Source organism: Ptychodera flava, chromosome 16, assembly GCF_041260155.1.
Source record: "Ptychodera flava strain L36383 chromosome 16, AS_Pfla_20210202, whole genome shotgun sequence".
Classification (NCBI taxonomy): Eukaryota; Metazoa; Hemichordata; class Enteropneusta; family Ptychoderidae; genus Ptychodera; species Ptychodera flava.
Genome location: NC_091943.1, coordinates 38270067 through 38287484, shown reverse-complemented (window position 1 = coordinate 38287484; position 17418 = coordinate 38270067). Strand labels below are relative to the sequence as shown.

The window sequence follows — 17418 nt, the reverse complement described above, 5'->3', positions numbered from 1 at the left end:
CGCCCAGAACCAACTCGACTGATTCAAATTCGCCCAATACCAACTCGCCCGATACCATCTCACCCGATTCCAACTCGCCCGATACCAACTCACCCAAAACTAACTCGCCCGATACCAACTCGCCCGTTGTTTGAGATGTACGATATAACATGTAGTATTATAATAATATATCTGGTGTTATAGATTCTACACATCTTGTGTTGTAAAATTTACAGAATGTCCACTGACAGGCGATTGTCAAAAATTGGGAGCCTGAAATTGGCTATTAACAAGCGAGACTTTTTTCACCAATATTCACCACATTTCAGACAAATAAACTGCTCCTCTTCCACTTGAATGAAGAAAACAATGTTCTACCATGTGAAAATTACAAAATAAGGTCCAATACGTCACAAAGTCAACATATCGTACGCTATAGCGATAACCGTCATACGCGGTAATGGGGTATGGTATCGTCTGAGTAATAGCATTGCGTTAGCCACGGTCCCGCACATGTATTTTGACTGATTGTTGTTGTTGATTTCAAGTATCTTGCATCGTGCATCCTTCCTTTTTACTAGCCGGACATTATTTAAAGTTGATGACTCATGAAAAATACTGTCAAGAACACTATGTGCTCACATTCGGTTTGAATTGGTCCATTCAAGAAATATTTAAACAAGAAAAACAAGTATGACAAAAGCAAATAAGGTCTCCAACTTGGGTACTGGAGGTAATCTTTAGGAACATGCATATCAACTTCTATAGCAATGGGACAAGCAGATCCTAAATACATAAGCAAATGTCAACAACAAAAAATAGACAGAGAAGGCTTGATAAAAAGAAAAGGTGGGAGTGGGCAAAAAAATGTACAAGGGATCTGGTAAAAAAGTAATGCTACCTCATCAATCTTCTAGACCCTACCCCCTCCTGAATATCAAATGTTCCACCCCTTGGTATTACATAAGGCCAGATGACAGGAAATGTATTTACAACCTTGGGGATTTTTTAATTAATGCAATGAGTATTATCATTCTAATGTAAACAGCACTTTAAGCTAGTTACAGATAGTGAAATGCCTTCCACTGTGGACGGTGATTACAACATCTGGAATTATCCTGGATCCAAATTTCTCATCAGTTCTTGTGTGTGTTACATATAAAAGTTGCAAAAATTGGTCCGCAATGAAAAAATTCACCTCAGCTTTGTTTTCTGGATCAAATTTTCCTACAAATTGATACCAAATATGACAAGTTATGTTCACAGCCTTCGAAACTGTCTTACAACATATCCTGGGTTGGTGTAGGTCATTTAAGGTCACAAAACTGAGAAAATTACCTAAAATCTACAAATTTGGGGGTTTCCAAACACTTTGAGCAGAAAATTTATCTAATAACATCCCTCGGGACTTTATACCAAATTACAAAGCTATCAAACAAGTAATTTTGAGAACAAGTTTTCTTGACCAAAAATGACAATATTGTCTAAAAAATACAAATTTGTATATTTCAGGACAATTTCCACATATCTGACTATTGTCATCTCTGTATGTCTGTGTACCAAATATAAAAGCTGTCTGTCCAGGGGCATTAAAAAGAAAATACTGTTTAAGATTTTTTGATCAAAAATAACAAAATTGCTCCGAAATAGTACTTTTCCCAATTTTGTTATAATTTCAACAAATTAGAAGAGTAACACCCTCGCAAACATCCAGCATTCTCACCAGGCTGCGATTCCACGACATTCTCGCGTATATTTCTGTTTTGTTGCGGATATTTTGGGCGTGCGCACCAATAGTGGCGAGCCTTTGAAATTATAAACTTTCGTGGAGCCAGCCATATGGCCGTATCATACAGTTTTCACCATGGACGTAAATGATTGACACGAGTAATTACACTGCCTGGTTGAAACCGAGGCAATCTGGAAGCAATGCCCGTCAGAGGGCGTACTTAAAGGCAGGGGGAGCCTATAAATACCCCCTATCTCCCTGGGCATTCATAATCCAACATGAGTGGCACATGATAACAGCGTCAATGCATGCTCCCGAAAATCTGGAGCTTTCAACAACCATGGTGTAAATTAAAGCATTGTTCCAACATATTACGTTTTGTGAATACTTGAAGCATCACCTTGTTGGCGAAATTCTCTCATTTTTTCCATTTTAAGTTGATTTTTGATGCCAAAATTGCTTCGATGCTGTGTTTGAAGCGTCCAACAAACAAGAGATGACAGCATTCAAACAGCTGCCAATCACGAGGGGACACGCAAAGGTGCAAAACGATCAAACATTTATTGTGTACATCCGATCGATTACGATGTCAACAATGAATAAACGATTCTTACAACTGAGCAAAATACTTGACCAACGGTTACTGGACACATGGAGGTAGCAGAGACCTCCATGCTGAACATGAGTCTCAGATGAGTTCAGACACAAACGGACTATTTCATGGTTTCAAGCGGATTGCCTCTCCCTGTTTGTTTGTTGATCTGTGTACCTCTAGGCCTATGAATGGGTGATGTGTATGTTGACCTGCAGTGCGATATTTTACGATAGATCTCTTTTGGAAGTATGTTGTCGCCTAACCCTGCGTACGATGCCGTGTGTTCCCGGCGTTATACGGCCTCCCACCACGGCTCTGCTGATTGCCATGGACCATGCATGGACAAAACCGGCAACATGCGGATCCAATTCAGACGGAACACGAAAAACTACTTTTCGAACTGTTTTTGGCCGAAATCAACTAGATTCCGATCTCTGCAGCCAACCCAAATCACTCAACCGCTCACAGACTGCGGAAAAATGCTCTCGTGACGTCCAAAACCGTTGTTTGCTGGCGATGCAGGGTCAATGGCCCATATAGTGGACGGCCATTGGATACGTTCACGCCACGATTATACAGGTGCCCATGAGCTGCATTATTTTCTGTCAGTTCGGGGTGTTGAAACTAAATCGCGATTGCTTCATCTCTGTCAGATTTGACCAAAAAGAGACACTTGACATTGATTATAGTATCAAATGTTGACCGTTCAGACTGAAACATGATAAAAGGTTTGAAGATCGCGGTGATGTCGTTCTTCTCTTTAAGTTTTTCTGAGCTTGTTTTTACTAAATTGCTCTAATATTATATGACGTTTTTTTGAAATCTTAATCAACTTTTCTTTCCCAACCAGGACACAACATTACCTTTTTACTTTCATAGTAACTTAGGATTCATATAATTCGCAGATTAATAGACTCTTATGTTCTTCCTCGATTGTCTGTGACTGATTTTGCTATCCCGATACCGATATTGCGTTCGCACTCAGGTGTCTTGAAACTTACGTCATTCACTGAAATAGTTTTCGGACAAACTCATGAAATTCGACAACTACTTACGAATAGCCGGCAAAATTTACAGAGACTAGCAATGATAATTATGGTCATTTTACCGTCTTTAGCTAAGCGGACTCGCTTGGCGGAAGCAGTATATAACGTTCTGAGTTCCCATTTTTACCATACCGTGTGAGTGTCACTAAGTATTCGAACGAGTGAGATCATAATCTTACGCTGTTCCGAGTGGCCTGGAGATTTTTTATAATATTACAATAAATTGACCTTATCAAAATTACTCTGTTTTACAATGCTTGGATTTTGATATTTTTCTATACTTTTTTACGTTTGATTTGAAGTCTTTTGATTCTCAATTGGCGGCAGCACATGTACGGTTACAACCGTCATGTGATGACTACATCTTTGATATGGGGATTACGGTAATCTTTCATGTGATGAACATTTTTTGAACGTCTTTGCAATGTGTTCCCACGATGAGTGTGAACTGATTCTTTGTTTGTAAAAATCGTCAGAAATGGTCTAGTGACCATGATAAAATAGACACAGATGTAAAACCATTGCGAGGAAAATAGCAAGAACTTCACGTTGCAATATTTGCTGTTGTATTTCTCAGCAGGAATAATCATTTTTTACACATTGTGTATAAGAACAGCAAGCAGGTGTTTGGCGGTCAATTGCTTCTATCATAATGATCTTGATCGCAGCTATTTGGTGAGAAGACAGGGGGTACTTATAATCTCGCAAAATTATTGATATCGTGTCTTTGTATAGAAAATTTTCGATGGGAGGCAGCTCAAATCAACAGCCATGGTATATTGGGAATAGTGTTCTCACTGGACACCGAACTACCTGCTATCAACAATACGTTATGTACCATCGGCGGTAACACATTGGTCGTAATCTTGTCTAATTCTGCCCCGCCTTTTGTACCGTCCAGAAATTTCAAAACTAGATTTTTTTACCCTGACATATAACACAGCCACCTTGCACACTAATGATCATTCCACTGTTTCTGTGGGGATTTGTTGGTTTTTTAATTTGTTCCGTGGCCCCAGTAAGATTTTTTCAATACAATACACAGTTTGAATTTTTTTCAAGGTAAATTTAGTATATTCCAAGTTTGTGGGGTAAAGTTGTCTGGAGTGAAAGTTTGAGTTGACACTGATAGAGTAGACGTCGAGCCCGGCACAGTTGACTGAGATCCGGTCGATTTGGGGTCGTTTAGTCCAGAAACCTGCAGAGTTCTGTATGATCACCATTCGGCATTTTGGTGAATTTTTTTTTGGTCAAAGTAATTCAGTAACAATATAGGCTAGATTCCTTGTGTTGTTTTTGTCACTGTCATACGCGTATAAGGACGGTTTTCGATTAAAAACGGTAAAAATATCCAGTGCTCGTAAATGCGTGCAAAATTTATTCAGTGACTGTTTACGCAGCAGTCGTAAATATGACTAGGACTTACCACCACGTAACAACTGTAAACACCACATCAACAGTCCATACGAAAATTTTGTGCTGAATCGAGGGAGATAACAATTGCGGTAGAAAAGGTCAGTCCATCATCCGTCAAAGTTGTTGATCGGAAAAATCTTCACTGTTCACAAACTACATGAGTGGCTGTTATAGTTGTACACGTAGTTCCATGGGCTTTCCACTGTCCCTTGTTACGAGCCATGTTCAAAGAGCGTCAAGATATGAATATTTTCATATATGGAGTTACAGACATCGGTGAAGTACCGGCTAGATTTTGTTCAAAACCCCTGTCTGTTTGTTCCTCGTGTTGTTTTTTGTGTCCCTAAAGTCGACTGGCTCTATGTGCGTACAAACATAGCAGTCGGGATTAAGATTTCCTGGATAAATAGATACACTCATCGTTTATTCCGCCTCTGACGCAAAGATACACAGTTTTACATGTGCCACTCCTAGGCCCTGGGATCGATTTCCATACCCTTAAACCACAGTCACTTGTGATTCAATACACGATGGCCGATGTGTGGTGTGCATTACATATACCACAGAGCGGCCATTATGTACTGAACCACAAGCAACTGTGGTAGTCTGATGCACTAGACGTGTTCGCGTTGCATGCATAGCAGTATGTCCACGGAATTCGCGAAAGCTGGAGGCATCAATATTTTCATAGGCTACGACAATAATAATCTGAACTACAAAAACACAAGATAGTAAAGCTTGTATATCCCTAAGGAATTACGTGAACATTTTTCGAAAACAACAAATTCGAAGCTGGTCGCATTATACTGTGGGTTCCGCATGGCAACCAGGGTATGGACGGGCGCGACATTATAGTGTTCTTGCCGTAGAGATTCAGTCGATTTTTGTTCTCAAAAAATAACGTAACTTTGTCTGAGATAATTTTCAGGTCTTTGCTACGTTTGTAATCATGTATAAACTTCGCAGACGGTACTTGTTGTGTGATGTCATCAGGCATTTGCTCCGTTCCTCGCCCACGCAACCTACAACCTACGACTGGAAATGATTGACAACTTGCCCACTGCCGATTGATAATTTTATTCCAAAAGTGGTTCTCGAATCAGAGGTTTAAATGTGGAATAGTTGGAGAAAAGTTTTCTTATTTTGCAAAAAATTATCAATTATTGGCTTGCGCATGTGATAATTATTCTAGGCAAACTCATACCGGTATATGAGAACATGGACGTCTTTTTTCCATGCTTCGATCAATTGGCAAAATTTCTAGCCTTAGCTGGTGTCCAAAATTTCATGTCAAAATGTGATGATTGTTCACAAACATCATACGGATATGTTTCCTAATCTAAATAGATACCATAGCATTATTAGCACAGTCTTGGCCTGTTCCTTCTACTGACTGTGAAAGGGGATTTAGTGTGCAAAACAACATAACTTACGACAGAAATCAACTTGGAGCTGAACGGCTGGACACTCTAGCAACTTTTATGGCAGAGGGCCCCGAAATGGACTTTCACACTGGAAAGAACAAAGTCCCATAGACTTTTCATTAAAAGGCACCGATATTCAATATCAGTTGATATGTTTACAGAGTGTTAATCAAAAAGTTGTTAAGCTGAATGAGCTGTTGAGTCCTTTATTTTTTCCATGCATAGAATACGGTTCGCATTTGCAGTTTGACTGTTTTAACATTGTTGTCCCGCTTTTTTTTTGGTCAACGGGACAAAATGTCCCACAGAATTTTTTTCTGGTGAGAACACTGAACATCCAACCCAAATTTGAGAGCGATTGGGCTGGCGGTTTCAGAGAAGAAGAATTTTTACTGAAAATGAGAAAAATCACCAAAAAATTCAGCACAAGCGACCTAGCGTCTGATATAGCTCCGCTGTGTTTATGTAGAGAATGTAACTTTATTTGACACATGTTCTGAAGGAGGTGGAAATCTTTGATAGCTTCATGCAGTGGCCAGAAAAAAGTGGCAAAAATAGCTGCAAAAATACAGTTACACAATTGAAGATTTCATCATACTTTGAATATATCACAGCGGATCATCCCTAAGAACATGTCAATCAAAGCTATCTGATGAGTAGTCTTTTGAGAATAAAATTTTCTGACCAAAAATGGCAACAATTGCCCCAAAAAATAAAAATACCGCAATTATACGGTGTCGCTCAAATTTGATCAGAATTGGTACATACCAGTATGGGTACCAAAGATCAACAATAAATGTTGTTTCTATCTGTTCAGTGCAGGGAAATTCTACGTTGATGTTATGACAATGATTTCTGCACAGTACAACCAGAAAAACAACAAGGAATATTTAAATCAGAAAAACAAGAATGACAAAAGTAATTAAGGTCTGAAACTTTTGGTACTGGAGAACTTTAGCAACATGCATAGCAGAAAGGCAGCTAGCCCCCCCTTAGTTTGACCATAGACGGTCTTCCTCCCCTCTACTGTCTATGGTTTGAGCAGGTCTGTTAATATGTAACAGTTCATAAACAATGACAGGAAATGACTCAAGCCAGGGGAGTAAGCCTGTTTCAAGCCTGTTTCAAAATTTCGCTTTTTCTTACCTCATTTGCACATTTTTGACACTGATGTGTTCATTTGAACAAAATCCCATCTCAACCCCTACATCTACCTGTACACCAAATACTGAGACGGTAGCTTTGGCGGTATGGGAGCCTTTGTGTGTGACGGATATACATCCGCACATACATACCCACAAATATACAGACATACAGACGCCACCGACTCATCATATAAGCTCTTTTGGGTATTTATATATAAAACCAAATATGAGCTAAAAATTGCAGATTTCATCATAATTTCATGGCCATGCGTACAGACGTCGCTGTGTTTACTGTATTAGTACAGTAAGCATAGCGAGGGCAGGGCAGGAAGTAGGCATGGCTGGAGGTCACGGAACTAAAGGTCACATTTACGAGGACGCACTATACATGCCAATACAAGCTACACAAAAGACAGCTACACAAGTGTTGTGCTCTTCAGCTGGTTTATTTGTAACATTGAAAAAGAAAGAAAAACGCTGTAAAATTGACTTAAATAGCCACTTATGAGGCCCTGTGTTTTGACAATGGAAGGTCATCAGACAGGCTTACAAAGCTGCTTAGATAAACTTCATGGTTTTTGTCATGAATGGAAATTATCTATTAACATAAAGAAAGCGAAAATTATTGTGTTCAACAAAAGTAATCATCTTGTAAAAGGAGTTACACTCACTTACAATGGAGTGACTCTTGACTTAGTGAAAGGGTACTGTTACCTTGGTTTTGTCATTACCCCAAATGGTAAATTCAAAGGTAATTTTCACAATCTTAAATTGAAGGCAATGAAAGCTCTTTTCAGCCTTTGTAAGGGCCTTCAGAATGGTTCACTTTCTGTAAAAGTTGCATTATCACTCTTTGATAGTTTAATTGTTCCTATTATCACATATGGCTGTGAAATATGGGGACATGAAATTAATGACAAATGTAACTTTCTCAATGATGTTAGTGTATCTTATTATAGATTTATCCTAGGAGTCTCTAAACATGAACCGTCTGATGGTGTTGTTGGAGAGCTGGGTAGATATCCAATTCACTTTATGGTGATAAAACACATGCTCAAATACTGGCATTGATTGGTTTTATCAGATGACATCTTATTGAGATCTACTTATACATCCAGGCTGAATTCAGATTGGTATAATTATATACAAAGCATATTGAACTCTCACAGTGGGAGCGATATATGGTCTTGTGTTTGCAATATTAATTCCACAGTTAATAATGTATATGATAGTTTATGTGAAACTTATGAACAAACATGGCTCTAAAACATTCATAATGATACAAGGAAGTGTGGAATGCAGAGGAATAAGCTCCGAACTTACAGACATTTTAAGACAAAATTTGAATTTGAAAGTTTATACTTGCTAGATATAAGATCTTTTACCTATAGGAGGTGGCTGACAAAACTAAGAATTTCTGATCACAACCTACAAATAGAACTGGGTAGAAGGTCAATTCCAAGTTCCTGCAAATGAAAGATTCTGCAAGTTTTGTAAGTCTTTAGTTGAGGATGAATTTCACTTTGTTATAGCACGGTCCCTTTTGTGGAGGGACCGTGGTTATAGAATGTCCAAAATACAGAACGTATCGAGATGGTCTATTTTCATCCACAAGTTTGTATGATCCAGGCTTTCTTGATTTGAATGACAGAGAAAAGTTCATGTATATCTTTACTCACAAAGATAAACTACCTCTTGCCAAATTTATTTCTTGTACTTCTTGTAGCAGCTTCATTCAGTGTTTGCTGAGTTTTGTAATTTTTGCCATTCCGCACTCCTTGAGTGTGTTGTTGAGCAATAAAGTATTGTAGTAATTAGTATTGTATAGTATGCAGTAATCGGACTGCTATCGCAGTAATCGGACGTCGTATTTGAAATGTGATTTAGGGACTAAATATTGATAATTTGAAACTTCAAAATCCCGATTTTCAATTTCGATGTGTTTAGAAGACTGTAGATAAGTATTTCGTGATTATTAGTTACGCTTAATCCATGGATGACTCAACCACATTTCGACGTGAGTGGCGCTTACCTCCCGGACACATTGGCTGTCTGTATGTGCTGCTTTCTGCACCTTGTATATATACGGTCTGGCTAACTTCGCCAAGTTTGTAGCCCGAAATAGCTTCTACCTAATAATACTATCTAAAACGGGACAGCAGCATCACCAGACCTAGTATGTGGTAATATGACTTGCAAAAAGGCTATGAATACGGAGCGAAGTGAGTACAACGAACAGCATGTCATCAAATGTCCGAAAACTGAGGTCGTCCGAAAACAGTCACACAAAGTGTACAGTTCAGGCAGGGTAACCGTGTTCGGGGTTTAGGGTAGGGTCCAGTTGACTGGGGGCCATTCGTCCAGAACCCATAGCCAAATACTAGGCAAAACCTCGAGCTACTGTACTGCAGCTATCCCGTAATATCCGAGCTCGGGAGCTGCCGCATTTCACAACAGAAATGTTCAGACAAGCAAAGTACATATCTATGTACTTACATCAACGGATACATCTCTTTCCGCTGGTACAGCGTAGTCTCCCTCCACCTCTGCCATTTTCAAAATGGGAAATGCACGATGTTGGAGATATTTAATTTATATTCGTATGAGAACGGTCAGTTTGTCAAGTTTTGGTTATAAACACAATGTCGTTTCTCTATTTAGGAATCAAAGCTGCAGCTGCATTAACCGCCATCTTGGATATCGCAAAGGATTATGGGGCGGTTGGAGGGAGAAGCGGGGCAAACCCGGAAACATGTCACTCGAACCTTACTCGAACCATAAGAGTTCCAACGTAAACATCGTACCAGATAGTATACTCCGCTATTTCCGATCATTTCTTCGACAGAACTATTATTTAAAGTTCAGATTTAAGTTCTTTTAGGGACTGGTCAGTTTCTTCGGCCTGGGGGGGGGGGGTGGATTATTTTTTGCCGAAGTCAAAAAGTGGCTGACCCCCCTATTCCAAATTTTGAAAACTGGGTGACCCCCCTATTCCAAATTTCGAAAACAGGGTGACCCCCCCCCCCGGCGCGCGACATAGGTAAAACAAAAGGTGGACACACACACAACACATATATATATATATATATATATATATATATATATATATATATATATATACGAATTACAATGACACAGAAATTAATAATATCGTGATACTAGCCCGCTTCGTACTAGAAAACAACTACTTTCAGTTCAACGACAAATAATATACAGACAAGTTTCCGGTACAGCCATGGGCACCCCATTTGCAGTCTCTTACGCCAACATCTACATGAGTTGGTGGATGAATAAATTTTATTTCACTACACCAAATTGCCCAGCAGTCACCTATCGTTTCATTGACGACCTGTCGGCACTGTCAACATCATCAGAAGCAGACATAGAAACTTTCATCGCCCGACTCAATACACGCCATCAGAAAATTAAATTCACAGCAGAAGTCAGCAGTGCTTCTGTCCCTTTCTTGGATATAAGAATCTATCTTCTTAACGGCAGGCTAGAAACTGACTTATACACCAAACCAACCGCCTCACACCGCTATCTACCACCTACCAGTTGTCACCCATACCATATATTCAAATCAATCGTCTATTCTGGTGCTCTACGTATACACAGGATATGCAGCAAACCAGAGTGGCGCAATAAGAGACTTGCAGAATTCACAGAACATCTCAAGAAATGCGGTTACTCGAGTCGCTTAATCAATAACCAGATTTCTCGTACATCAACATTCAATCGCACAGATCTTCTATATATAGGCAACATAAACCATCAAACCGCATACCCTGGACAACTACATTTGACCCACGCCAACCAGATTTAGGGAAAATCAGTCACGAAAACCAAGTCATTTTAAATTCATCACCCCATATGAAAATGGTTATGCCTCTGCCTCCTGTCATCGCATACTGTAGACCAGCTACCATCGGCGACATCTTACACCAGAATAGACTCAAACACGACCAACTCGACAAAGTGACATGGGGTTGTAAACCTTGCAATAAGCCCAGATGTGCATGTCGCCCTGTAATACAGAACACGAATTTTTTATATCTACCTACAGGCAAAACTTTCTCAATTAAACATGACCTTGATTGCAAGTCCAGCAATGTCATCTACTCTTAAACTTGTCGCACATGCAATATTCAATACATCGGTAAAACAACCCAACCCTTCCACAAAAGATTGAATGGTCATCGTTCCAACATTAAAACAAATAGAGCGGACAGATCACCATATGTCGTTCCACATTTTCGACTACCAGGACATTATATGTCTCAAAGATAATGCTCTCTCAGCCATACTTTTATGTCATGTCCCTAACGCGAATTTGTTCAAAGAGCTGGAAAGTCTCTGGATACATAGGGCCGACACAATGTATCCTAATGGACTGAATGATTACAAGCCGACTTCAATACTCGACTAGTTTCTTATTTTCATGTCTCCACCCCCTATAGTTATTTTTGGTTTCACCCTCTTGTTCATCTTGCGCATGCATGCCTATTTTAGTCACTGGCTTGATAAAGATATGCAAGTCATATCGAAACGTTGCCAATCAGCCTAAAATTTTACTTTGGGATTGGAGGTGAGATCGACTTGGAACAAAACACCAGTTCAGCAAGTCACTAGAGTTATATATATATATATATATATATATATATATATATATATATATATATATATATATATATATATATATATATATATATATATATATATATATATATATATATATATATACACAAAATGTATACTATATATATATACGTAGATGTATATTATATTTTATATTTTACATTTTACATATATTTATATTTTAAATAGTCATTCTATGTTTTAATGAAATTGTTGACATGTCAGTTAAAGATAGGAATTTCAAAGTGTCAATCTTAAAGTTTGAATGCGGTATATTTAGAATGAGCTGTATTTTGAATGAGCTGTGAATGTATTTCACACTTTCTATGCTTAACCAGATGCCCTGAACTGTTGTACAGAAATGGATGTCAATCATTAATATCAAAGAGGAAAAAGCAGCGAATCAAAAACTTTGATGGGTGTTAAGACTTGCCAACCATCCAATAAATCTCCTGCGGAGCCATAGAGAGCTTTTTTAGCCAAATCTGATGTGTACATCCGATGTGTACATTCATAGACTAGTTTTAAAAATTCTGAAAACATACTTCAAGCACACCATTCTTTTGTATTCCCAATTTAAATGATGTGGAAAATTGTGCTTGATTGAGAGAGATAGTATTTTTGTAAAATTTTCTGTAAATTGTGTCCACAGCAATATATATTAATTTAATGGAAAGTAAGGAGACTAAAGTTGCACCTGGTTTATGAAACAAAAAGGGTATTTGATTTCTTTCCATTTAGGAAATGACATAGAAAGTTACTTGCTGATTTTTCTCAGAGAAATGACCCCTTCAGTTGGTCATAACTTGCTTCCCAAAGGTACCTGCAGAATGTGACTTTTAATGATCATTTAAAAATTTGTACTGAAATATCTACTTTGTGCTTAATATTCTTTAAAACTTTTTATATGCTTTCCATTACTGGCAGGAAAAGTTGTAAGGACAGCAACCATAATTGGTACAAATCAAACAGAATTGTGGGTAATTTGTGCCATGCCTGTGATAACATGGTTTGCCAATCAGCAATTCTATTTTTTGTGAAAAAATAGACTCTGCTGAAAAAAAAATTGTTTCAAGGTAAGATTTGAAAAAAATTTACTGCCAGGATGGTTGAAAAAAAATTTGTTACTAAACCTATTTCCTCCAGCTCCAAGATCAACCTTTGATTTACAATTTAACTTGTCTGACCGTTAGTGCAGCAGTATAATATAGACAAAACTACCTTAGTTTGCATAACCACTGGATTTAGTGTGGTTTGAACTGTAAGTATCACCAATCAATCACTTGGTTGAATTGTAAACGAACAATTATTGAATGTAAATGCTTTGGTAACAGACTACCATTTGTGGTTGGGTATCAATTTTCCTGAACCTACTGAGATTGAATGTATGAATGTGTGTTATCTCCAGTAACACACATTCATTCCTAAGATAAATCTACATGCTGTAATGCGATATATCACAAGAAGGCTACATTCTCCAAATAATAGTTGTCATAGAAACTACAATACTGTCTTTGAATTTTTGCTTATTTCTGTTCGAAAAAATGTCAAGAGTAAAATGACTGGATTGATTTTCTACACGAATGCGCACTTCATCAATCTTTTCTCCTGTTTTTCCTCATAATTCTATTTCTATAAAGGATGCCACTTGTAATTGTGCACAATACAGACATTTTGGCATATGAATGGCATCCAGTTTTATGAATATCTCATTTGCTGTCCTAGTCCGTACAACACAGCCATAATCACCTCTCTGCAAGTATGTTGACTCAATTTGACTCCAGATATTTTGCATTTAAAAGTAACATTGAGGTGAAAGCACAACAGGGTTTTTGTGTTAGAATATGAATATCAACTAATGCTATTTTATTCCATCATTTTTTTGTAAAAACATTTTCGTAAATACATACATACGTATCTAAATACATACACACATATATACACACATACATACATACACACACATCCATTCACCTTCCATCCCTTGCCCATCCATGCAATGTGAACTAAAGATCTTATGAGGACAAACCCTAGAAACTTGTGATATATAACTTAATGTCTATTTTAAACACACCTTAAAAAAGGCATGAAATATTTAAAATTGGCCATACAAAAAGTTGCAGAATACTTTGGTGTATTGGTATGACATTGCCTTTATTTGACAAACTGTAGATGCAAAACAATAATATCATTTTGACTTGTAATGCCAAATGAAAATGTATCCATTTGAAGACCTGTCTTCTAGAGGTTTTCCCTATGCTTCTTAAAATAAAGACTAAAGTATTTTTACTCAGTGATACAGGTATATCACTGTATCCTTGCACTTAATATATAATGAACTGTACAGGTCTGAATGCCAAACTATGTTAATGCCCTTCTGCCAACTTTGAAGGAAATTTGAAAAACTGAGAATATTAGCTTTTAAGGGACAACTTTACACAGTCTCTTTTGGGCTTTCATTACAAATTTATTTGATATGAAAAGAAGTTTGTGGTGTCATGAAACATGCTGAAATAATGGTCAACTATTTACAACCTTACCTCGGCTTGTGGCCACACAATATTAAACATTTGGTGTAACATTTATAGTGTGTACAAAAAAATAAATTCTGTGCACTACTCCCAGATATATTTCGGACCTCATGCGAGTGTTTGTAATGAAATCTTAATTATTCGTGCCTTTCACATAGGTAAGGATGACAGCTTTCCCTTACACTGTAGCAATATTTACTTGTCATGGGAAAGCAAGTCAGAAGAGGAAAAATCCATTTTGTCTGGAGGTCACAAATGAAATCATTTGTTTGTATTCCAAAAGCTAATTTTTGACACTTTTGCACATATGTACCGTCGTTACTTTGTACACTGACTTTATGCAAGTATTCCACGTTTTCTTAATATCACGAAAAAGGTCAAAAAAGAGCAACTTTGTCCCGTTAATAATGCAATAATTGTAGGAAAAATGGTTATTCAGCAGTTACAGGTCATACTGTGAAGAAGCCTGACATGAAACAATACATTTTCCTTCACGTTTGAATATTCATCATATAGGCAATTATAAATATGTAGGATAAAAGGTAACTGGCCAGCGAAATTCCACAAAACCATGATAAAATCCACACAATAAATGAAATCAAAAAATATATATCAGAAGTTTCTTAGTTAAAAGATACTGCCAAAATGTTTTCAGCGTGTGAACACAGCTTTTACAGGTATAACTGTTATCTTTGACAAGTGAATTCCAGTAGGGACAATTAAAATGTCAACGACAAAAATGTACTTCACATATAGACACTGTGTTGACAAGCCGAATTGTGTGTTTTTCAACATGCTTTTGAGAGTAGAATAAGAATTGCTGTTTGCATTCAAAACAAATACACTGAAAAAATCATCAACAGTTACAGCTACTGGCCCTACTTATCTCATCTCTAAATGCTAAAGAAAAGGGGAAAGACAAACATGAATAACTCTTCAACTATATCTTGTTTTATCGGGCATACCACCTAGTTAATTTATTAATGATAAACTAATTTATCAAATAATAAAAAAACATACAATTTAACACAACTGGAAAAACTGAAATGTTCCATGTTGAAATTACATTAAAGTAACTATCACAGATGCTGTGAAATGAGCAAAATGTCAAAGATGAATACCTCTATTCATGGATAGCCATGCAGACTAAATGTTATGTTTTACAGATGAAATATCATGATAATTAGTGCAAACTTTGTAATGTACTGATGTTTAGCAGCAGTGTTGAGAGTTGAAAAGGATATCAGCACAGACAAATGGTTCTAGAAACCTTTACAATCTCAGGGGAGTTTAATATAATCATATACTTTTACCCTTATGAACAGTTTACGTAAAACTTTGTGAGAATATGAAACTATACAGGTAGATAACTTAATTCCATAGGTTTTTGTCAAAAGTAAGGGCAGTGTGCAATTTTGGAGAATATCCCTTATAATACTATGGGAATACAAAGAAAAAAACACAAAGCTTATCATTAATAGTGAATTGTATAACTGTAAGAAAAGGCCTTGAATCAATAAATGCACTGTTAATGAAATAACACAAGTAATGATGTTGTGTTGTGAATTACACAGGTAATGCTTAACTTTATGAGAAACACATCAAAATGTTAAGTGCTTGTCCTGGTTCAAAATAAAGGTTCATTGGTATCTTTGGTGAAAATACTTGGAAACTGAATTGCTGCTATAATGTGTGGACATCCATGCACAGCAAGCAAACTATCAATTATATCAATTTGTACACTAATGTATCAGCAGGAGATACTGAGTTACCAACTGGAAAAACACTGGTCTGATTCTGGCTTTGTTACAAAAGAGTATTGAACAGATAGGATATAGTTCTATATAGTATTAGGTGCTTACCGGAAAGTAAGGAAAACACTTACATACATTGTGAGGGTTCTTTCATGGTTATTCAACAAATACTAGTTGTAATACAACTCTTGGCTCTTGGTCACCTTACATCCTGGCTTTGAGGTATAAGAAGTAGTCAGTTTGATTTCAAACTGCATAAAATATTGAAGAAAAACTGAGTAATATTCAGTGCTAGCTACAAATGGCAGGAAGTCTCCTTCATCAAATACTACTAAAGTGGAAACTCCATCAAACTCTGCAAAAGTCAACCATACTATTAAAATGGTTGAACCACTACAACATTCACTCATCTAATGACAAAATTTGCATTTGGTTGCATGACAAAAGCATGAGATATTGATTGCTGAACAAACCAAAATGCCAGGATGTAGGATCATCAAGGCCAGGCTACACCCTATATAAGGTACATTTTAGGTTATTTTTTTTCTAACAAGAGCAAAAAATACTTAGAATCCAATCTTTTCATGTCCATCCACTTCAAATTTACATGTTTCAGTATAAATATAATATCTTAGGAATAAAGACTGGATCAAAATATTTCATCATGCTGAAATCACTTTTCTCCAAAGCCAAACTGAAAAGAGTATCATTATTAAAATACTTCCTTTTCAGTTCACAATTACACAAAATAACCTAATGAAGGACCTAATATAGGGTGTAGCCTGGCCCTAAAACTAAGCCAAATCAGAAGTATCAACAATAATTTTGATGAACATGACATCATCCTTCACATAGGCATGTCGCCCACTGTCAATCTGTGATATTGGCATGAATAAAGGACATCCAGAAGCAATATTCATATCAGATGTTGGCCGCTTGAATGAACTTGAAGTTGGGTCAGGTCGAAATGCATCAATCACATGTTCACGGTTGTTTTGGTCAAGAAGCATGAATGTCACCTGAAATGCAATGAGAAATATTAAAATTGACATTGCACTCTGCTTGCCATAGATGTTTATTTCAACCCACAGGATATACCAGTACACAGAAAACCATGACTGTGATACATGCTATGTATCATATGCTGAGGGGGGACAAATG

The 17418-nt window shown here is 37.2% G+C and overlaps 2 protein-coding genes across 3 annotated transcripts in view; both read right to left on the bottom strand.

The window, feature by feature from the left end:
* The window catches only part of LOC139114790 (nuclear pore complex protein Nup214-like), a 43666-nt gene extending 33615 nt beyond the window's left edge, over window positions 1–10051 (bottom strand). Inside the window, exon 1 of one of the 2 annotated variants that reach the window (XM_070676717.1) lies at window positions 9831–10051. In XM_070676717.1, coding sequence (XP_070532818.1) covers window positions 9831–9887 — 57 coding nt within the window. In that variant the 5' untranslated portion in view covers window positions 9888–10051. The remainder of the gene's footprint in view (window positions 1–9830) is intronic. The other variant, XM_070676716.1, reaches the window with a different exon arrangement.
* Window positions 10052–14111: 4060 nt separating this feature from the next.
* The window catches only part of LOC139114787 (TNF receptor-associated factor 2-like), a 28741-nt gene continuing 25434 nt past the window's right edge, over window positions 14112–17418 (bottom strand). The window contains exon 9 of the mRNA XM_070676714.1: window positions 14112–17276. Within this exon, the coding sequence (XP_070532815.1) occupies window positions 17052–17276 (225 nt within the window). The 3' untranslated portion in view covers window positions 14112–17051. The remainder of the gene's footprint in view (window positions 17277–17418) is intronic.